We start from the raw sequence: 22,838 nt of genomic DNA on the forward strand, positions 1-22,838 counted from the left end.
CCGTCGAGTGCAATTTGATAACTTTCAAAACATCACAAGTAATTATAAATCACCAAATACTCGAGCAAGTTCGTTCGATTTTTATTTATAAACTCCACAAACTTAATCCGTCGCTGTGTTTACATCGCAACTTCCGTAATGCACTCCATAAAGCTTAGTTTTCACGAGCGACGCAAGCACAAACGCAAACATAAATGCAAGCATAAGAGATTCGTGTCAAGTGAAAGCGAACCATAACGCAAGGACAAGCACACGATTTACGCGGCGCTGCGAGTGGAATCTGAAACGGGTCTTTTTCATTCTCGGGACGAACACCACAGCTTGCGTTGGGCTCGCGTTACGTCCAGTTTCACGCAACGCAAGCGAACACAAGCATATACGCCAGCACGAGGAAACGAAAAAAATCCCTGTGCTTGTGCTTATTCTTGCGTCAGGCCCGTTTTCACGGTGTAATAAGCGCTCTTATGCTTCCGTCGCAAGTGAAAACCAGGCTTAACCTGCTTATGCATTCATCATTGACCACTCAGAAATGCGAGATTTATGTTCATGCTGTTATCCTTTTTGGGAAAGTAAAAATTTTTTCTTGTTTCAAGGAAATTCATGAAACTCCCCTTTTTGTTGCGATTTAGCTCCTTTTTTTAAACATCGGTACATTTTGTTCAAGTCGTAGTTTTCTTTTGGTTTCCTTTGCTGCTCCATTTTTGTTTTTACACTTTTGATAATCGTGCATTGGAAAGCCTGTACCACCCTTCCAACGTCCCCTCCTTTGTGAACACTTAAAAGTCATCAGTCCGTAGCTCGCTGGCCATCTTTTATGTCAAACACTTGATCCAGCTTTTCACCAATAAAGGATGGGTGTCTTGCAGTAAGTCGTCTTCTCTGTATTGACGCAGACAGTGTCACAAAGCTTCAAGAGACCGTGCTTACGCCAGGTCTTGAGGGGTCCTTGATCGAAGGACAACTCCCACCTGTGGATGGACCTATTTGTCTTCAGATGCTCATGTCTCATGTTGTGAGCCCGAGTGAATTCTACGTTCATCTTGCCACGCCAGACGCAGGCATTCTCGATGTCTTGATGGATAATCTCAACAAGTTTTATGAAAGTAAGTTATTACACAGTCGTAGCTCGATTATTTATACTCTGCAGCCAGCTTGCAGTTTTTAATATATTTAGCCAGAGAACGTCCATTCAATTTTTTATCACTCTTCCTATTGTTTCACGTTCATCCAATACAATAGCTTAACTTTGTTTTGCAGTTGACGACAAAGAAACGTGCTTCAACGATTATATTTCTCGTTAAGTTCATTGTTTTGTGACGCCAGAAGCTCAGAGTGAAACTCTAAACTGAAAATAATCTCGTCTCTCTTGTTATTGGTGGCCCCGACCATGCGCTCAAGATGTATCTTTATATTCTCGCTATGAACGGCTGACTGACAAATTTATGTATGGACTCTCGTGCGGGAGATCGCGGGTTCAAAACCGCCGGTCTGTGGCACTAGTATCTTAAAAATACCTGAGGAGAAAACTTGTGCTGTCTTTGTAATTTCATCTGTAAGAGCTTTAAGTTTTTTTCGTTTGATCTTCGAGTCTTCTCTGATAAGGACTATAAATTGTAGGCCCCTTGTCACAACCCAACAGTGTGGGACGTGAGAGAACCTACAAACTAGCGACCTTCAGATTGGAGTACGACAACGACTACGAGTATCTACGAGTGTCTCTACGAGTAGGAGTTTTCTGTACTGGGCACGCGCATTACTTTTTAAGGACGAAAATTTTTGAATTGCGCGTGCTCACAACTGAGAACTCGTACTCGAAGCCGTCCTCGTATTCCGATCTGAAGGTCGCTACTGTTCGTGAAGAGTCGGAGGAACACCCGCGGTATTGGTGGTCTATCTCGAATAAAATTGATTATATGTTAAGTACCCTATACAAATGCCTTAGCATTACCAAGTTAGACTGAGAGACCTGCTGATTAAATTTACGTTCAATGTGTAATTAGGTGCTTCTGAATCAACCAACTTCAGGATAGTATGCAGTAGATAGCATCTTTCTTTATTCTTTAGGTGATACGTATCTTCAAAGCTGCAAATCAGACAACAGTTATCAGCCTCAGGTTGGCGACTACTGTTGCGCTCGGTTCAGTGAGGACGGGCGATGGTACCGTGGACTGGTGACAAACTTTAGAAGAGTACAGGAAGAGAAAAAAGGACCGCCCAACGGTGAATCAGTGGATTTTCAAGTGTTCCATTTGGACTTCAAAAGTTCTGAATGGGTTTCTCCTGAAAATGTTAAGCAGCTGGAAGCTAGGTTTCTATCTCTGCCTGGGCAAGTTGTGAGATATCGACTTGCCAATCTCAAGCCTGAAAAAAGTGAAGGTGAGGCTATTCGTAAGAAAGGTATTTTTTCCTGCGAAGTTACGTTCAACATCAATTCCGCTGGGTGCAGAACTATTGATATTTGAAGGTGAAAAGGATGGTGATGCGCCCGTAGTGTGGGTTCCAATAACTTTTGCAGTCGATGACTGGGCTAATCAATGTAAGCAGCGGTCAAGGGTTTGAGTGAAAATCAAGGCAGAGTGGCCGGCGATGAGAGACAAATTTTGACAAACATGCAGACGGCGGTATACCGCCGGTGACCGGCTTCTAATGAAACCTCTGCCGGGGCGTAGAGAGCTCGTTGAAAAGTGAGCACATTGTCCATTCAGGACCTTGCTAAACGACCTTCAATCTTGGACAAAATAAAATGAAAAATTAGTACCCCCTCCCCCTCCCCCCAAAATCAGTGGGGAACTTAAGGCACGCAACGTTTTTGCGACGGCCGGGGACGTCAAAGGGAGTGAACATTTCGCACGCCAGGACAGTAGTGCCTTCTAGATTTCTAAACTAGTCATCTCTAATGGAGAAGAGATACTTTTCAATCTAAATGTGGTTGTGTGCCGGAGTACAAGTTAAAAGGGAAAACATCTCACTTCCGGTTGCCGTCCGCGTCTGGAAAACGTCGCGTGCTTAATTAAGCTCCTAATTGAAGGCCGCCATTTTTTCATCATTGAAATTGAGGGGAGGGGTGGTTTTCATTTTCCATTTGAAATGTCCAAGATTGTAGCACCCCAGGGGTTCTAGTAGCTCAATGAGTAGAGCATCCGACCGGGGATACGGAAGTCGTACGTTCGAATCCTACCCACGACTCTGATTTCGCTCGTTGCCAAGCAGCTAGTTTGTCAGCATTTAAGTTAAAGTTTATATCTTTGGTCCACTTTGAGTTTCCAATTTTTAGAAATTAATGTGGTAGCTATTTGCATGGCGTTCCTAAGAGACAGTCAACATAATTACACGCGAAATTACGCCACCAAGTTTCAAGGGCACTCAACCAAAACATTAAGCCAAAAGTCTTTGAGAGACATTTTTTAGCTCCTTGTAATGTAAAAAGACTGTCTTGAGATATTTTTTTTTATCACCTAGAAGAATTTGATCTGTTCGGATATCTTAGCTGAAAATTTATCGCCCCATTCACACCAAACCTTAACCATGTTTTAAACATGTTTGGTTAAACACGGTTTCAAAGTGTTTTCCTTTTAAATCATGTTTACTGACTTTTGTCGACTACAAATTTAGCACAGACGGGTCAAAGCATGGAAAAACCAGTCCTACATTTTTCTGTGACTAATTTTCATTTTGTTAAACCCAGTTTAATTAAACATGTCGTGTTGGTGTGAATGGGGTATTATAAGTGTCCAAAAATTTTAGGCAATGGTATCTCCGTTTCAGAAATACCTGTTGTAGCTGAAGGTTACCTTTTGATATCTTCCCAGCAAACTATTCGCTCATCCGAATCTTCCAGGTGACCTTTTAGCCAAAAATTGCAAAAAATATCCCTTCCGAAAACGTAAGGTCTACTACTTTTCCCTGATTGCGAATCTTTTAGATTATGTTTTAGTAAAGAAATCTATTGGGAAGATGTCGTTGACGTCACGAATTGTCATTAATGTGCCAACCAGAGCTTCATTGGCTGTCGAAACAAAGAGTCTTTTGTTCCTGTGGTTGGCAAATTTGAATAACAAAAGCAATGTTTGTATACAGATATCTTCCCTACAGCTGTTTGGCAACGTAGAACCGAAATTCTTAGAACAGTTTGAATCTCCCGATTTCACCAAAGATTATCGTTGGGTGCTCCTGAAGTTTGTCGGTATCACTGAGTACATTCGTCTGTTTTCGTATTTAGACAGAAATATTTAGACCAAAGATTTAAGGATCCTCGAACTTATCGCGGCAATTTAAGCAATTCTCTCTAATAATCACACCTGAGAAGTTCAGACGGCTTCAACGAGATCACGAGATCCCACCTGAATTTTTCAGGTGTCTGTAAGAGAGAATTGCTTAAAATTATCCCGATAAGTGCAAGCATCAATTCAAATACACATTTCTTTCGTTTAGAAAGAAATATTACTTGTTCTGATTCATAGCGAAGCTAGTGTACTTAACGCATTCGATTTCATGCTGAAACAAAATATCATTTTCTCTCCTTTTACTATCGTATTTATCGGCACAGAATAGAGCCGAACCCGAGTTAAAACCCAAGCAGATGTTATTTGTCTGATGAGGAAATATGTAAATTTAGTAACCCCCTTCTTGACATTCTGTGGCAACATCATCAGTGTCAGAAATCTTTCAACATGATGATGGTGTTATTATTTTCAGCTTCTCAAAAAATAGCGAATAGTTGCTTGATTAGTTCAAAAGCCGACAATTTAGAAACATGAATCTTCATGCACGAAGAAAATATGCTTTTGCAGAAACTCATGTGACATTATATCTCACGTCATTTATTTGGTTTTACAATGATCTCGTGTTCAAATCCACCACAGCCAGTCGCGCGAACTTTCGTTATGGTTTTTTTGCCGACATTTTCAACTTTGAGGCAACTTTTGCTTTTCTTAAAATTTCTAGCCTTTTATTATCCAGTATTTTTGCCGTTGTTTGCCTTAAACAACTGAACATTTCGCCTGTTTATTGTTTAATAACATTTAAGATGGGTGGCGTGACAGCAAACTGTGAATATTTATGCTTGATGCGAGCATCATATTCAAGTAATCTCCAGACAAATAGTTTTGGGTTTTCGCCTCTGTTGAAGGGCTGAGTGCTGCGCTTTACAACTGTCTACGACAACACATGAAAAACCGAGACGAGACATGACTGGACACAGCGCATGCGTGATATGTATGACTGCACTGATACGTCCAAGCAATTTGTATCCCACATGGAAAGCGTAATTGACACAAGTCAATATAAATACGATTGCAGTACCCACTACTTATTGAGGTCCGGATTTGGGGAGGGTTATCCACACTTAAATTCTGTTGATTCTCCCCCCTCCCCGCACATTGACCTCATCTTTTACTCTCTTGTTTTTAATAAATATTTTTTCAAGTCTTGTTAGAAAAACCCATCGTTTTACTGACCATCGCGATAAATTCACTCTTTTGCTGAGCATTTATCCACATAATCCATATTATGAGAAGACCACTTGGAATTTGCAAAATGAAGAATGAAGAATGAACTAAAGTTTGAAAGACGTTCCATTCCAGACGAAAGTTTTGGTTTTGTCATGAAGCCACTTTTGCAAGCCACTAAACTGGATGCAAGTAGGCCCCAGTTGTTCAAACGATGGATAGCGCTATCCGCCGGATAAATCACTCCAGTGGATAAATAATAGCGAAACCAATAATTGCGATATCCCGCATGGGCACCCAACGTCACGTTTCGAAAAATATCTGTTCGGAAGGCGATTTGAGATCTAGAATTTTCGGATCATTTGTTGTAAAATTTCTTGCTTGCTTGCCTGTCCTAGGATTTTCGAACATCTAAAGAATGGTATAATTGCCCATTTTAAACGGATTTTTACCTTAAAAAGGTCACCTAGAATTTTCGGGAGCCTTTTTTCTGGCTGAATTTTTCAAGAAGGTAAGCTTTGATCCCTATAATTTTCGGATCATTATACTTTCAGCTAGGAAATCCGAACAGATGAAACATTTTTAGGGGATAAAAATATGCCTATATCTTCCGTTTAAATACGAAAATATGTTTAACAAAGCGATGTTATGTGGTTTAGAACTATATTCTCGTTGGGTGCCCCTGATCCCGGCTCTGGATAGTGATTTATCCCGCGGATAGCGCTATCCATCGTTTGAACAACTGGGGCTGAGGTTTAAGGTGTAATGCGTCCGTGGGAAGGATTCGAAACTAGTTGCTTGGCAACGGTCGAAAGGACAATTGAAAAATCAGAGTCCTTGGCAGGATTCGAACCTACGACCTCCGTAACACCAGTCGGATGCTCTACCCATTGAGCTACTTATTTATTACAGTTTAATGACAATAAAAAACATTATCATAGAGCGGTTTTCAATTGAGTGTCGAAAGTAATTAGATAATTACTTTGGTTTATAATTACTTCACTCAGTGATTGGTTCAAAGTTCTCGCGCCATTTTTTCAACCAATCAGAAGTGAAACCAAAACCAATCGTGGCTCGCGCGTGCACATTTTCCCGCGCTTTGTGTCAGCTACGTGTAATTACTTCGAGTTTTGATTGGTTTGCTGGATTGTCTCCGTCATTTTTGATTGGCCAAAGTAATTACTCTGGTTTTGGTTTTACGACACTCAATTGAAAATCGCTCTAAGGATAGTCTACAAAAGAGTCATAGACCCCATACAAAGGCAGACCAGGTTCATTGCAGTTAAGGAACCAACTTTAGGCAGTTGCGAAAAAGCTTGAAGAAAATCTTTGCTTGAGCGGTACTGGAAGTCATGGCCATGCAAATGTGCGCCGAATGTACACATGCAGTCGAATAAGCATATTTACATTGATCAGAAACGTTTCGCATTAATTAAATCTCGTCAGAATTTAAAACTTCCGCTCAACTCGTTTCTTGGAGAACAGTGTTCATTCTATTTTACTGGTATTTTAGCCAGTTCATTTCATTATGGCTTTAAAATTCATATTTATAGGTAACGAAAAAGGTTCTGGCCTATTAAAAAAATTCTGTCAGCAGAATCAGAGCCACGTTAAACAAATCACAGAATTAAGGTGGCTCTGAATCCGCTGTACAGAATTTTTTTTAAACTTTGCAGAAAGTTTCATCTTGGCCTTCTGATCACTTTCCAGCAATAAAAAATGGGGGTCCCTGAGTTTGTTTTTGAGATATGAGCAACTAAAGCCAAAATATACGGTATTTTTTACAGGCTTTCCTGTTGGCAAGGTAACATATTACGTCACAATAATGATCGCATCTTGTTCAGCAATAATCGATGTTTCATATTGTCCAATGACATTGCTGTTATGTGATACATTGTGTAGTGCCAATCTTTCTAAAGGGGGTGCCTCTTCAAACCAAAACGAGACATGACTGGACAAAGCGCATACGTATTATTTATGACTGCATTTATGACTGTATCCCACATGGAAAGCGTTATCGACACCAATCAATATAAATACGATCACTATCTCATCAAACTCCTGGAGGCCGTACCTCCTAATATGTCTATACATGCGGAATTCACACGTATATGCGTATTAATACCTTTTTTTTTTCTCGAGTTTTGTCATAAAAAGTCATCCTTTTTCTGATCATCGAGATGAATTCACTCTTTGCTTACCATTCATCCAAATAATATTAAGAGAAGGTGACTTGGAACGTGCAAAATGCAACCGAAGAGTGAAAGAAGCAAGAAACACTACAAACTTGCTTATGTACTGAATTTAAAGCATTTCGAAATGCACACTCTTTAGAAAGTAAACTGCGAAAGATGTTTCTATACCAGAAGCACTGTTAAGTACTCAATTAGATGCAAGTATAACAACATATGTTTAAGGTGTAATGCTCCCGTGGAAAGGATGGGAAACTAGTTTGCAAGGCGACAGGCGAAAAGATAACTGAAATATCAGAGTTCCAGACAGGATTGGCACCTGCGAACTACGTAGACCGAGTAATTTGGTGTATAAGTTTTTGTTTTCTTTATTTCACTTTTCTTTGCGTCCGTGACACGAACAGAACCTGGGGAAAGTTCAAAGGACCGGACAGAAGTATACAGTTTCGTTTCGTTTCGTTTCGTTTCGTTCATTATTTAAATACAAAGCCTGTAAAATTTTGTCTGTTTTATCTTTTTGGTAAAGCAAAATTCAGGCGGATTTCGAAACAGGATACACGAGATATATCTGTGATATTTTAGCCACAAATTGTTATCTGTAATCACAAATCAGTAAAGTTTGAATTAATTACAAATATGTAAATTTAAAAAAGGTCGTTTTCCTTTCCGCGGGGAATCCCCTAATTTAAAATTCGCCAACTACCTCGATGTTTCGTTTTGTTTTCTAAGGATTACGAAAAGAAAAATTGTCAGTTGTTGTCTCACACTCTGTTGAGAAGTCCTGCCCCGGTAAAATGTACGAACATATAGCTTTTAAGCAACGGTTACTAAATCGTTCATTTACGAACAAAGCGCATGCGCGTTACTTATTAACAACTTTTTTGATTACTTACCTGGAGTCTCCCACATGTAAAGCGAAATCAACTGAAACCATTATAAATACGTTACCTATACCATGGTATTATTGAGGTCCGGACTTGGGGAGGGTTATCCTCACATAATTCAGTTGATACTTCCCCCCTCCCCGCTCATTGACCTCATCTTTTACTTTCTTGTTTTTTCATATTCTTTTATATTTTTTAAGTCTCGTTGATAAAAACCCAGGGCTTCACGTCGGAATAAACTCAAAGACTCCTCGCTCCCTCGTCGTCCACTATTCATAGACTATTTCCAAATGGTCTTGATAGCAGCAGAGAAGTAAAGAATTTTAAGAAACCGACGAAACCTTTGGGTTTATAAAACATGTTTCGACAGAAACTTCTGCCATCCTCAGTTAGTCAGAATACAAAGCGTTGGATACTGAATTTATAATAATAGAAAATGCTAATGTGAAAAGTAGTAAGAACGGAATGAAGTATAGCGTCAAAATGTGGGAATCAAAAAGATAGTTAAAGGTTGTCGTGGTGTAATTGTTGATTCAAAGAGGGTTGTTCTCTCTGAATATGAATAGCCGCTTTTATCTTAAGTTGAAAACTGGTGGAGGCGTGATCTAAAACACGAAAACAATCTGCTGAAACACGAGGCGTGACAATGTTCAGAATTCTGCAGATATTTGAAAATGTGAGAGGCCCTATCACTGGTAAATGCTTCTTCACACGCGTGGTTGTGCTAGGGCCTCTCTTCTCTCGAACCATTGTATATTACTTGTAACATTGTCAAGGCGTTTAGAATGCTTCAATTATCGTAGTCATGTTTTGCTCTATTACAGACCTTTCCTCTACCTCTGAGCAAAAGACATCACCGCAGCCACCTGCTATCGATTCAAACAGTGCTCCTTCCGAAGAAAAACAGCATTTGGAAGAAAAAGCAAAGGTGTCGTTTGAACCCGTATCAGACACAAGCGCTGTGTCCTCAGCCATAGGGAAACCACGCAAGAAAGATCGGAGGAAAAGAAAACGCCCTCCAAAGATAAATTTGAAAGATCAAATCATACGAGCGGCTGGAGATGAATCTTGTGACAGCAGTGAATTGAGCGAATTTGAGGTGTCTAAAAGTAAAGTGGACGATAGCAAGAAAGATAAACAAGATAAATCTGAAGAGAAAGATTTACAGAAGGATGGGGCTACTTTCCCGGTATGAAGCTACAGTAGTTCTAGCGGATTCCATTGTTTTATCGAGCGCTCAGGTCTAGGGCTCATTTCTCGAGAGTGCCGAAAACTTTTCGGGCCCGAAAAGCCATTTGCGAAGCTGCCAACCGCTTGTTTTGGAAAGGCGATCTTTTAACATGTTTTCAGGGTAACAAAGAGAAAATGACTGTGAAGTTTGATGACTTTAATCCTCTCCGTTCTTGAGATACAAAGGAAATTGTCATACCCGAAAATGGCCCGTGAAGTTTCGGGATTTTCGAGAAACGAGCCCCTGGAAACAAATCTCGGTCATAGATCATTGTCTGACCAAATTTCACATCATGACTATCATCAAGAATTGATTAGTTTTTCCTGAGCTATCAAAAGTCGTGGAACAAAGTGCCTTGTTTTTCCGGTTTGTCCCCAGTGTTGCCAGTCGCAACACACGAAAACGTTACAAAACTTGAAGCAACTAAAGCAACTAAACCTCCCCTCCCTCAATTCGCTATTTTTACCATGAAATTATTTACCTTTTGTCATTTAGTGAGTAGGGGTGGTGCAGTGATGAGAGCACTCGCCTCCCACAAATGTGGCCGGCCGGTCACGTGTGGCTTTTTTGTTGGTTCTCTTCTCTGCACCGAGAGATTTTTCCCCGGGTACTCCGGTGTTACGCTCTCTTCGAAAACCAACAACTGGTTTGATGGGAGTTGATTTGACAGATAGAGCGACTTTCTTTTGACCTTGAAAAAGTATTCGCAATTTGTTTCACGGACCAATGTTTGGTAAGATTACAACAAGGCTTCTCCTGATTCCTGCCAAGGAAACTCCTAATATGGGGCAGTAAACAAATGGATTGCCCAATCACATTACTGCGTTTCAAATGACGTCATAACGAAACTTTCCTGCAGTAAGTTCCATGGGGAGATGACGTTGTTTGCATCCGCGTTCGCTAAGCCAATGAAAATTCGCGCTCGTTTGTTTTTGTTCAATAAGCCAATTACGCTTAAATATTTTGCATTTTTGTTACGTTCTGCATAACGTTTGTTTTTCAAGGTCGTATTAAAGTCACTCTAATTGGGCCTCATATTGAATTTCTAATTTGCCCTAGGAAAAATATTTGCTTCCAAGTCCAAGCGTGAGTCCAGAAAAGACATTTTTACTTCCAACTTCATCGCCTGAAGTTAATCACAGTGATGAATGGGCAAGCGGTTCGTCTGAGCTGCTCAGCGGTCTTACAGATGACAACCGGAAGTTGGTTGGTTACATGGTTCCATGGGATCCCTGGATGTATCAACAGTTGTTCTACCCTAAGACAACTGGAAACGATAGGGTAAGAGTACCTGTGATGAAGACCTGATAAAAAATGAAAGTTTGAACCACATTAAACATGATAATTAACAAGACCACAGGAACTCACTGCTTATTTTCACCCAAGGGGCACCACTGCCACATTTAGCATAACACTCTTAGTATCAACAACTTCCCCAAGCAAACTTTTCTTAAATGGCTACTCTCAGCAATGTCATTCACGGATTTCTAAGCCGCTCACGGTATTTTCTGATGACAGAATTCACTTGAGTGTCGAAAGACCAAAGTTCATGTTTTTCATTTGAGCTGATGTTGATTTTGTGTTTTTCTTTTTCAGGCTGACATAACTTTTAAAAAACCAGTATTAAATTTAAACCTGTACGATACTACTGGTGAAGAAGATATTTTTATCAACCAAGTTCTCGTAGACACTGGGATAGCAGTCTTTGTTGAGGATTCTCAAGAGCAAACAGGTAAAATAGCATAATAAAATCCTTTATTGACCAAGCTTGTCCGGTCAAAATGGCTGGTTATTGGCCTCGTTCTCTTTTTGCATGTTTATGGATCTCGGCTTTGTCTCGGTCCTTAAACAGGCACAAAAAGAACTTGGCCAATGTCCAGCCCTCTTGAGCTCACGCTTGGTCAATAACCCATATGTATGAGCAGGTTGTCAAGCCTCGAAGTCTACACTGTGACCCCATACAAATAACAACTAATGCTTGTTCTCTGTATTTGTTTTTCTAAAGCGGCTGAGACAATGACTGTCAGATTCTCTCTTGAGGATTTACAGAATACAGCTTGCAGCACGGAAGAACAAGGTATTTCACCGCTTTCGTTTCCCTATAAAGCAGCTTTTTATCGTGTCTCTCATTTTCTTATAGACGGTTTCTTTGATTCCCGGGTTCCCCAAACTAATTTTCTAAGTTTGCTTTGTTTGTTTGGACATCCATTTCCTCTAAACTATCAGTCTTTAATTTTTGGTGGTCATTTCCAATATTCTGAAATGGAGAAGAGAAGTATTTTTTATGTTTATTCAGGGATACTGGGGACAAAATTTCCATTGCTAATAACGAAGTTTAGTAGACTCTTTGGAGATAGGCCATTCAACTAGTAAAGGGATTTTTCATACGTACGTGCCCTAATTGGTTCACGGCGAGTTTTATTTGTGCCGAGATGACATAAAACCAGGTGATTTTAATAGTTGACGTTTGTATTTAAGAGTTACTGAAATCAGGCCATTTCGTTTTCAAGAAAATTACCTCTAGAACGATAGAGAGAATATGTTAGGTCAGTGGAGGTTTAAAGAAACAAGTCGCCATAGTGTGAAGCACCTCTAAGCGTGTATTTGCGTAGTTGTCTTGAGCTGAGAGGTTCAATACGTCGCCGTTTTTCATGGTAATTTTTGAGGTTGCTTTGTTGACTTCCCAAATTCATCGTAAACTTTAAGTTATCTAACGTTGCAAGGTTTTCCGCATTTACGGCTGTAAGCCGCACTTTTCGTGTGGATTTTCGTGTGTAATTTTGTAACGTTGTATTGTAGTAACTGAATAGTTCATCCCTGTATTGTTTATATAGATATATCTTCCTTTTTTCTTTTTCTTTCCTTTTCAAGTTTTTTCTTTCCTTTCCTTTCCTTTTTTCTTAATCTACTCCTTTTAAATTACTTTATGTTCTTGTGTCCTCTGCCCGCCTCGACTAGCTAAGTTATATGCGAGCAGAGGAGTTGCTATGTATCTCTATGTGAGAGAATAAAATGAATGAATGAAATGAATGAATGAATGAATGGTTGCTTTCCAGATAATATCCGGTACTCGGATACCACATACTAGCCGAGTTCTTTCTTCTTATTTGGAATCAAAGGATAGCTATGCGCGTAAATGAAGTCTTCATCAAAGTGACCTGCTGTATACTTCCTTAGGTGCCGCCACAGTCGACCCAGCTAACTTTCATTCGCTTACAAGTCCCACAAGTCCGATCAGTCCGTTGAGAGATTGGGACCCAATGCAGGAAGACTTCCATTCATCCAAGAACACTTACTCTGTGAATACAGATGATTTAGATATCGCTTTTCAAGGATACCGTAAGTTAACACTAACCGCTATGAGGCCAATTTTGATCGCCGAATGGTTAGCTCAGATTGCCTGGCATTTGACTACCATACGGGAAGTCGTGGCTTCGAACTCCATCCGGATTAACACGTTACCTCTGCCGCGTTTTGTCCTGGCTCCAACACTCGGTTTTGAACTTTCTTTGACCTCAAAGAACCCATGCAAAGATAAGGGCGTGCAGTTCCCAATGTCATGGTCCTTCTCATTTTACAGTGTTGTAAAAATATTTTAAAACCCGTTCATTTCCACAATCGAAACGTTCATTCCTTTACCTAATACCATAGTGTTCTTTGTTGGGTAGTCATGAGAATTCTCTTGAGCTGATGATAATCTTCATTCTCAATACCTGTCTGACTTACACTCATTTCATAAAAATTATGCTGAGAATTTACATACTGATCACTTCTGGGAGGCAAAGGGTGTAATTTAAAGAATAAAGCAGTTTTCAAATGACTGTCAAAAGTAATTATGCGATTGCAATTGATACGCTTAGTGATTGGTTCAAAAATCTCGCGCCAGTTTATCGACCAATGAGAAGGAAAACCAAAACCAATAGCGACTTGCACGCGCGATTTTTCCCGCTCTTTAAACAAGTTGCATGGAATTGCTACGAATTTGGATTGGGTCATTGCGCTGTTTGCGCCTGCTGTGATTGGTCGAAATAATAGCTTTCGTATTTGTTTTACGACACCCAATTGAAAACCGCTCTGTCGTCATCAGGTTTACTTTGTTTTTCAGAGGATTTGAGTCGAAGAGTTTGCCGTTTTTTTCAAACACGGTCAGGGTGCTGGCGAGGGGACCAGTGTCCAAATCTTCACTTGAAAAAGGGTAAGTGAAATGCCATACTGTGTAATCCTGTCATAGCTGACTGAATTAAAACATGAAGAGACTATATTTAAAAGACATTCTGCGGAAAGAATATTAAGACTTTGAGGTCGTCGCAATTACGCGAGAGGAGAAGCTCATTATCATCTCTCAGAGAGGAACTCGTTCCAAATCTTAGAACCCTAAAACCTGATGTTAAAAATTCTATAATTTTTTCTAACTTTTGGAATAGCATAAGTCATTTTGCTGGACAACCTAGGAAGCCAGTTGTGAGTTCGTAATGAACTCGTAGAATGTAGCTATACTAGAAAAAAGGCTATACCAGAAAGACATTTAAATCGCGAAAATAATGTCGGCGTTTTTGATCATCGCTGTTATGTACCTTACTTAAGCAGTAACAGCAAAGGGAAAGTCGGAGAAATTCAGGGCTGAACTGGTTTTGACCTCATGATCTCTGTGATACCGATGCAATGATCTATCAAAATAGCTATCACTGAAGCCAGAACTCACAGTCAAGTACTGGCCAATTTAAGGAAAAGATGGCTCAGTTTCTCTGGACCTTTCAGTTTTCGTGAGATGCAGAATTCAAACCTCAGTTAGAACAACCCTGATCTTGGGTCTAAAAATAAATGACACGACCTGAATCCACTGAAAAAACAAAAATGCAGGTGTCATAAACTGAGACAATAGACCATTTTCGAATTCTCACGGCTGGACTGGATGTAGCATGAAATGGAGGCTAATGCGGGCAAATCGTTTCAAATGGCTGTTTCAAATGCAAATTAATTTGCCCGCATTAGCCTCCATTTCATACTAGATCCAGTTCAACCGTTAGAATACGAAACTGGCTTATTGTGAAGATTTCAAATAACTTAGGGGGAGGGGTAATTAGCCTCGTAACATCGCCACCGCTAGCGTGGCTTTACATTGAGGCTGGAGGGTCTTAAAACGAAGCTCCGTTTCTGCGTCTTAACTTGAGCAAAGCGTTGCACATGGCAGCAAGGGTCCCCTCCGTCCGGCCAGGGTACCCTTTTCTGCCTTTAAACACGAACGAAAAGATGTTACTCTCCCTCTTTCCCTAGTCCAGTGTCATCTTAGTTCCCAGATTCTTTCTTTGTAGGCGAGGAAGTTCATGAATTGGTGGAGGTGTTCTGTGACAATATGGATTCATCTGTCCCGCTTCCGGATATCGGAACTTGGGTGGCAGTTCGTGTCACGGCAGTTTTCAATCCGGGACATTTCTGGGTGCAGTTTCCATATGGTACTGAACCAATAGAAAAGCGAATCGTGGCAGGTAAGTTATCCATAGCTTGGAGACAGAAAACTTTGACGGTCCGTGATATGGTTAGGAAACAACAATGTCCCAAATAAACCTCTGTACAATAAATGCCCTTTTGCACTTCGTGGTCCCACTACCTGATTGCTATCAAGAATAAATAGGGTTTTTGAAAAAAAATATTTTCAAAATTACTTTTTGAGTTTGGTTAAAACAGCTGGAAATTTGACGTTGATTTTTTTCTTTCTCCTGTGTTTTAAGCCAGGATGCAGCGCGATGACTTGGATTCTGATAACAAAAAGGAAGAAGATGATCTTGAGTCGCTGATGGACAAGATGGGGTAAGATTTCGCTTGGCCGGCGCGACCCTGACGATTATGCACCAACCAGTCCCTCCCTAAAACTTGCGAATTCCAGGCTTATATAAAGGCGCCTAATTTATTCTTTCCTTTTTTTACAGCAAGTTTTATTCTCGCAATATTTGTCAAGATCCAAGGCGCATTTTGCCCGCGGTTGGTGAACTATGTGTTGCAAAGTACTCAAAAGACAACAAATGGTGCAGAGCACGCATTACAAGTGTGCGGGAGGAAGAATTACTGGTAAAATGGACAGAGAAATTAACAATCTCTTTACTGTTTCCACCGATTGTTGTTGCCTGTTTGACTTGTGTAGTTAAAAAGTCACGTCCTGTTTACAATCAAGACGCAATCGCAGAGATAACCGCAAATAGATTCCCGTTTTGGATGATAGTGACGCAAAGAAGCAAGTACACTTGCGATGTTTTTTTTCTCTTGCATGGCTTTTAACGTGCGACTTGCGGTCGAGGATTCGTTTCACAGAAGAATAATTCGGAGTTAAGCCTGGAAATTTCAGGCTTGCATGAATCGAACCAAATACACCTTATTCCAAAATGGCTGCCATTTTATTATTCTTTGTTTCCATGCAAATTGGCCCTTATGGCCTCGTTCAAGGTTAAATGTTCTTTTGAATTTTACGTTTGAAAGCGAGGCCATAAGGGCCAGATGGCCATTTTGGAATAAGGTGTATGACCAGCGCAGTGCTCCTCCAACTGGGAGCAATAATAATAATAATAATAATAATAATAATAATAATAATAATAATAATAATAATAATAATAAAAACAACAACAACAACAACAACTAAGAATAATTCGGTACGCAAGCGCAAGGGATTTAAGTTAGCGTCGTTAGCGTCTTCCATTCCCACTCTTTTTTAACGCGTCTGCGTTTGTGTCTTCGGTAGGAACAGGTTTTAAGAATCCAAAGCTGGTGACAGTTATCACTTTAAGCAAGTACGACGACGACGGCTACGAGAACGTTAAAAACATTATTTCCCGTTATTGTAATAATTTTGTCATTACTCCAAGTCACTCGCGCTCGGCATGGAAAGTGTGAGTCCACATTCCAAGATTAAAATAGGCCATTTTACAGTTGTTTGCTCAGTGACCTAGCCTGTGAATGGCTGCGAGGCTGCCGGTGACCTTGCATTGATACAGACCTCACTGCTATTATCATGTTAATAGGCCTTATTCACCATAGTTGGTTTTCAAATTATCATGCAAATTAGCCATGTGTTATGCTGGGGGGCAAACATTGGAAAAAAGGCAAATTGCGGAAAATCGGCTCGTCGAAATATTGAAATAACATTTCTAAAAGTACATTTTAGAATTTAGAATTAAGACCCATTTATAATAATTTTATATCTTTGATTGCCTAAAAATAACATCGAAGTAACTTTTGTAATCATTCTATTTTACTACTTAGGTGAGAAACATCCAATGAACGTGAAAAAAATCATCTGTGTGGTTATAACCTCTCGAACTTGTGTTGTTTGCCCCCTCAGAAGTGTGTAGCTAATTTGCATGATAATAGCAATTCCAACATGGCAGCCATCGTGAATAAGGTCTATTGTGTTGTTGTAATTGTAATTAGTCTACATTAACATGAGAAAATCACAAAGAATTGCATCAAAACACCGGCAGCCTCGATTCCATTCTTAGGCCAGGTAACTTAGCTACAACTGTAAAATGGTCTATTTGATGGGAACGATGTGAATATTTAGAGAGAAAAATTAATCGTCAGGTGCTCTCGTCGTCCACGTGACCTCAAACTTGATCATTTCACGTCGTTGTCAAAACGAGAACAGCAAAGAAATGTCTCAAAATGTAAAACGCACGTGCAGGGCGTGTAGAACTATTGTTTTTGCTAATTAAACCTATTGTTACGTGGCGTTCTCGGAGCCGTCGTCGTCGTCCTTGCTTAAGGTCCCACGCGAACGGCGTCAAGCGCCGGTACATTTGTAACTGGTGCGAAAAAGCCAGAAATGCAAAACCGGTGACGAAGGCCTCAGAACGTAAACCAGTGTAAAGAGCGAAAAAGCCGATCGGCTTTTTGCCGAGTGTCTTGTGTTAATCGGGCTCCTGAGGGTGAAAGGATTGTTTTCACTCATACGACATTGCAATACTCGCTTTGTCCAATCAGAATTCTTCTCTAGCCAATTCCTAAGCAACTCTCTCAGTCTATATATTATACTGAGCCTGACCATGGGCGGGGACTACTGTGGGATCTCCTCGGATTACCAAAAAAATAAAATAAAACAAACAAAACAAAAGAACTTCTGAATTATCTTGTAACCTGCTAATATTGTAACCTGCTAATATTAATTTGAACATAACAGCTCCACCAGTATTGTGCAGGTGGTTTTGTCTCTTGTTCCTTTGCGATGATTCAGTGGTTCGCTGTCAAGCCTTTGATGATGCAAAGCTTCCTTTATATCGTCGTGGTACTCCTTTGCTTTGTCAACGTCAGTTCCCATTCATTATCTCACAACGTATCTTTCTCGCCTTTAAGTTGGGACTATCGTCGATTCGCCGCTTGGGACTTTCGAGACGTCCTTAGCGATTTGTGCTACACCAGCAATTTGCCATCACCAGATGAAAAATTGCTTGCTAAAACCGGATCAAAAACCAACGGATTGTGCCCGAATGGCATCAAAGAGGATGTCTTGTCGGCAATAGAACGGTACATTTTAAAAAATACATCGTCACGTTCAAAACTCATCCAGGACGAGGAAAGCTCCCAAGGACTTCATCAGCTGCATCTGTTAGCAGCTGATCCCCACAGCGGCGCCGTTTGTTTAGACGGTTCTCCCCCTGGAATTTACTTGCGCAATGGGAAAGGCAAAGGAAAATCTAAATGGATTATATTTTTCGAGGGGGGTGCGTGGTGCCATGATCGTGACTCGTGTTATGAGCGCTCTAGCACAGAAATGGGTTCGTCAAAATATCTAACACCGTTTCTTCATCTTGAGGGTCTTCTCTCCAGTCAAGCACGTTACAATCCTGACTTCTATAACTGGAATTCAGCTTTCGTTGGTTATTGCGATGGTGGTTCCTTCACTGGATACCGCCGTAAGCCACTGAAAATTAAAGGAAAACTTCTTTATTTCCGAGGTCGGCGCGTACTTGACGCGGTTTTGGACGATTTGATTTGCAGAGGAATATATAACGCTTCCGAAATCATCTTAAGCGGCCGATCGGCCGGAGCTCTCTCCGCCATCATACACGCCGATTACATCAGAAAACGTTTTCGTCGCGTTACAAAGGCGTCTTTTCGGGTTCTTTTAGACGCGGGCTTCTTTATCGACTCGCCCTCTTGGAATGGCAGCAGGGTTGCCCAATCTGTCTTTCGCCAAGTGCATCATTTGCACAACTCATCCACGGGTTTGAATCGCGCGTGTTTACACGCGCAAAAACATGACGAGAAATGGCGTTGCTTCTTTCCCGAATACTCCATCCCATTTGTCAAGTCAGCTTTCTTTGTAGTTAACCCCTTATACGACTCGTGGCAGATTGCATATTTCCATTACGTTCCTTGCATCTTAGAACCAAAGACTTGCAACACTACAGAGTTGTCTCTCATTATGGATTTCAGAAAGAAAACTTTGCGTGGATTGCGCGCTGTTCTTAGCTCGAACCGAACAGGGCTGTTTGCAGACTCTTGTTTTACTCATACTCAGACTTCTATGAATGACTTGTGGACTACGATTCAAGTAGATAACGTTACAATGAATGCGGCATTTGCCGAATGGTACAGCGATGATACGGAGAATAGATTTAAAATTGATAAACCTTATCCCAGTAATCCTACTTGTCCCAATTCTGACTTGTAGTTCTTTTACGGTCCTCCTGATTCACGTTTCGCGGTCTTCGGTGACTCCGAATCTTTTCCGACGATTTCCGATGCCGGAGGATTTGATCAACCTTTTTTATGTATCGTGAGCTTCCGGCGCTTCGCGATTACTTCTTGGTGACCTTTGGATTGAGTTACCTCGATCTTGGTTGAAAATGTTGTAGTAACAAAATAAAGCAAGACCATTTTAAATCCACCTTGATTTTTTTGTCTTTTACATACATAACTAAAGATTTGATTGGATTTGATTTGATTTAACTAGTATTTTTAGCTGACACTTTCCGGTTGATGGCGATGCGAGACTATTTCTGTACGTTGTCGAAAACTTTGGTATGAGATTTGAGAAATTATATTTGAGAATAATATTTGAGAAAGTAACATTCGGCGTTTAAGCAAAGCGCGCGAGTTGGTTAAGGTAAATTGACCACCGTGAGGAACTTGTCAGAAATTAGCGGGGCGGGCGGAGAAGTGATGTGGAGATTTTCAGTAAAGCGACGATAGTAAAATGACCCTCCCTAGGTAAGGTTAACCACCGTATGAAAGATTTGTGAGCGTCTTCGCACTGACAAATGGCTAACGCACGAAACTTAAGTTCAGAAATCTTTTTATGCAGTTGTTGTTGTTTTATGCAGTTTGTTAATTTACCTTACCAGGTTGTTTGATAAAACCAAAGCCTTCGTGTTTCACTCCGCATCAACGACGCACCAAGTTTTTAGAACCTACCTCCATCAATCGTCTAATTCGCACCCCACACCGATATCCAGATTCTTCTGGTTAGTTTTGGATGTGAGAAATCTGGGTATGATATATTTATGGTTTGTTTTTTTTTTCTCTTTTCCAGGTGTTTTTCGTGGATTATGGCAACTCTGAGTGGACACGTGAAAGCAACGTTAAGCGGATTCTCCCACACTTCCTTCATCTTCCTTTTCAAGCTCTCGAATGCTTCTTGGGAAACGTCGAGCCCTCGCGCGACTCACAACAAAACGGGAGGAAAGTCGAGTGGTCTGACGTCGCAATGTAAGTTAACTGCCATACATTGTACCATTTCTTATGTTTGATACTTAAGAGATTGTCAGTTATTCTTTTGGTAAATCGGAAAAACAGGAATTAGGGAATGGATGGCTGAATAAAGCAGGACTGCTTTCGGTTTGAATGTTATTGGCTAGCGCTGAATCGAGTAAAATACCGTTACAACTCACTAGCTGTAGGCAGGACCAGTGACCTTTAAATTGCAGTTTTAGTACGACTACAAGAACAAGTTTCCGTTCTGATCATATGCAGCGTGTATTCGGCCACCGTGAAACCCAAAGCGCATGCTCAAAATTGAAAATCAGTTCTCGTTGAACTCCAATCAGTAACTCGCAATTAGTGCTGACTCTGCTACGAACAACAGGGCCTAGGCTGTGCCATTTGTTGTTAACTGGATTTATGAGATGAACTGGCCGCCGAAATTAGATTCAAAACCTGGCGACGATCTCGTCAGTAGTGGATTCCCGTTTTCGTTCCCAGACCCCAGCCATAAAGTTCACTGTCACTTTATTTACAAACAAATCATGATTGTACAAACAAGACCATAGTAGCCCAAAGTTAGCATAACTATCCTAGGCGGGCCACTTACACTACGACAATATTACTGTCTCTCACGACAAAGTAAACAAAAAGACACTTAAAAATTGATAAGAGTTGCACAAACAAACACCTCATACACAAGAGAGAAAAAATGTTCCAAAAATGATTTGAGATATTAAAGGTAACTGTCAAAGAAAAACCATATACTTTGAAAGGTCAATGTATTGCATATCAACAACATTCATCTCTAAAGTCTGTTCAGGATGACTAATATCATTGATACTGAATTGTGGCACTTTTACGGCCTCCTCCCAAAGAATCGACGAAGGAAAAGAGTTAATTAATAAAATAATTAAGTTTCCAACTCACCCCCTTAACCAATGACGTTAGTTTTAAAGCAACTGGATTGTCAGTCCCCAGCTGCAGGTTACTGTATTTTAGTTTCCTTTGTTTGCTTTTGCAGGAAAACATTCAAAGCTCTTACAGAAGACAAAGTTCTAATAGCCCATATTCTTTCCAAGTAAGTTTAATTTTCTGGCGCAGAGGAGTGGAGAAGTAAACTTTCTGCGAAAGTATTTGGGTCGTTGTGGTGCTCCACTCTAGCTCGTCACACACAGTTCAACATTGTTGATCAATAAATATTGAACCTCGCGTTACGTTTTGGTGAATAGGGACTTTACGATTTACGACGCGGTCGTCAACGAGAACGCCTCGAAACAGCAATATCATTGGTTAAAAGAGGAAAAGTAATCGTGCTGCACGCGTGGCACGCATTTTAGCACAAATTCGTGCGGTTCTCTGCACAACAACGACGTGAAATCACCAAATTTCTGGTTTTGACGATAACGCGAGCATTTAAATATGAATCTTTCATTGTCTATTTTTACTCCCAAACCGCTCGTGCCAATTTATTTCTAGGACACTTCACCCACATTGTACGACGCGAACGAGATGACCTAACGGCGAGAAACTTACGATAGTGCAAAGTTATATTTTGAGGTGACGTTTTCATCAACGTCGCCGTCGTAGATCGTAAAGTCCCTAATAACCCGTGTCATTAGCACGTGCCAAAGTTCTAGAAAAGTGCGCTTTCGAGGAACGGTACATGTGACGCTCTACTCAATATTGCTTCGCCAGTCAATGACTTCGGCGCCTGGAGAGCGTGCTGTCGGTTAACTGACCAAAATAACTGTAGATGGCAAGATTTATTAATTGTTGGGTTTAAAAACAATACAGAGATTGAACATCACTGACGTTTACGGCAAACGTTTTACCATCAGTTCAAATCAGATGAGTGGATTCGTTTAATTTAAGGGGTCGACCATGGAAGTGTCTCGTCAGTTCTTTTTCATTGGCCATACTTTGTTCATTCTTGCAGGGCATGGAATCAGACAATTTATGTCGATTTGTGGGACACGGAAGGCGACGAAATCCACATCAATAAAGTGCTGATCAACAAAGGATTCGGTCAAGAAACAAACCGCACTGTTAACAATCCATGGAATATCGAGGGGACAATTACTTCAAACCCAGACAAGATGGTTGGACTACCGGGATGAATTTTTCTAGTTATAAGTAGCCCTTCGAGGCCGCTTTCAGTTTCGTTACGTAACTTACATTATATACTGATAAATTCCGTGCAAGGCTTTTTGACGTGTTTACACTACTCTAAGAAATTAAAGAACTGTTAAAACGTGTGGTGGTGTCTTAAATCTCTGGTTATGATGTTGGTTGTGTTTGGCCAGTGGTTACCCCTCCGTGTCATTTGTACCTATAGTCATTAGTAATAATGGTCTCACTTTTGGTGGGAGCCAGTTCCGAAGGAAAGAAAGAGCTA

The 22,838-nt window shown here is 40.5% G+C and overlaps 2 protein-coding genes across 3 annotated transcripts in view; both read left to right on the forward strand.

Annotated features, from left to right (window-relative positions):
• LOC138056728 (uncharacterized) overlaps positions 1 to 22,698 on the forward strand; it is a 36,967-nt gene extending 14,269 nt beyond the window's left edge. The window contains exons 10-23 of one of the 2 annotated variants that reach the window (XM_068902587.1): positions 894 to 1,103; positions 2,065 to 2,376; positions 9,348 to 9,712; positions 10,814 to 11,035; positions 11,351 to 11,486; positions 11,760 to 11,831; positions 12,932 to 13,093; positions 13,860 to 13,949; positions 15,067 to 15,240; positions 15,484 to 15,562; positions 15,682 to 15,820; positions 20,274 to 20,449; positions 21,465 to 21,521; positions 22,380 to 22,698. In XM_068902587.1, coding sequence (XP_068758688.1) covers positions 894 to 1,103; positions 2,065 to 2,376; positions 9,348 to 9,712; positions 10,814 to 11,035; positions 11,351 to 11,486; positions 11,760 to 11,831; positions 12,932 to 13,093; positions 13,860 to 13,949; positions 15,067 to 15,240; positions 15,484 to 15,562; positions 15,682 to 15,820; positions 20,274 to 20,449; positions 21,465 to 21,521; positions 22,380 to 22,560 — 2,375 coding nt within the window. In that variant the 3' untranslated portion in view covers positions 22,561 to 22,698. The remainder of the gene's footprint in view (positions 1 to 893; positions 1,104 to 2,064; positions 2,377 to 9,347; positions 9,713 to 10,813; positions 11,036 to 11,350; positions 11,487 to 11,759; positions 11,832 to 12,931; positions 13,094 to 13,859; positions 13,950 to 15,066; positions 15,241 to 15,483; positions 15,563 to 15,681; positions 15,821 to 20,273; positions 20,450 to 21,464; positions 21,522 to 22,379) is intronic. The other variant, XM_068902588.1, reaches the window with a different exon arrangement.
• Positions 17,926 to 19,624, forward strand: LOC138056731 (uncharacterized). The gene has a single exon (XM_068902594.1). It carries the CDS (start codon positions 17,964 to 17,966, stop codon positions 19,410 to 19,412), a length of 1,449 nt encoding a protein of 482 aa, XP_068758695.1. The 5' UTR covers positions 17,926 to 17,963; the 3' UTR covers positions 19,413 to 19,624.
• Positions 22,699 to 22,838: the final 140 nt, after the last annotated feature.

This window comes from Montipora capricornis, chromosome 7 (genome assembly GCF_036669925.1).
Source record: "Montipora capricornis isolate CH-2021 chromosome 7, ASM3666992v2, whole genome shotgun sequence".
Classification (NCBI taxonomy): domain Eukaryota; kingdom Metazoa; phylum Cnidaria; class Anthozoa; order Scleractinia; family Acroporidae; genus Montipora; species Montipora capricornis.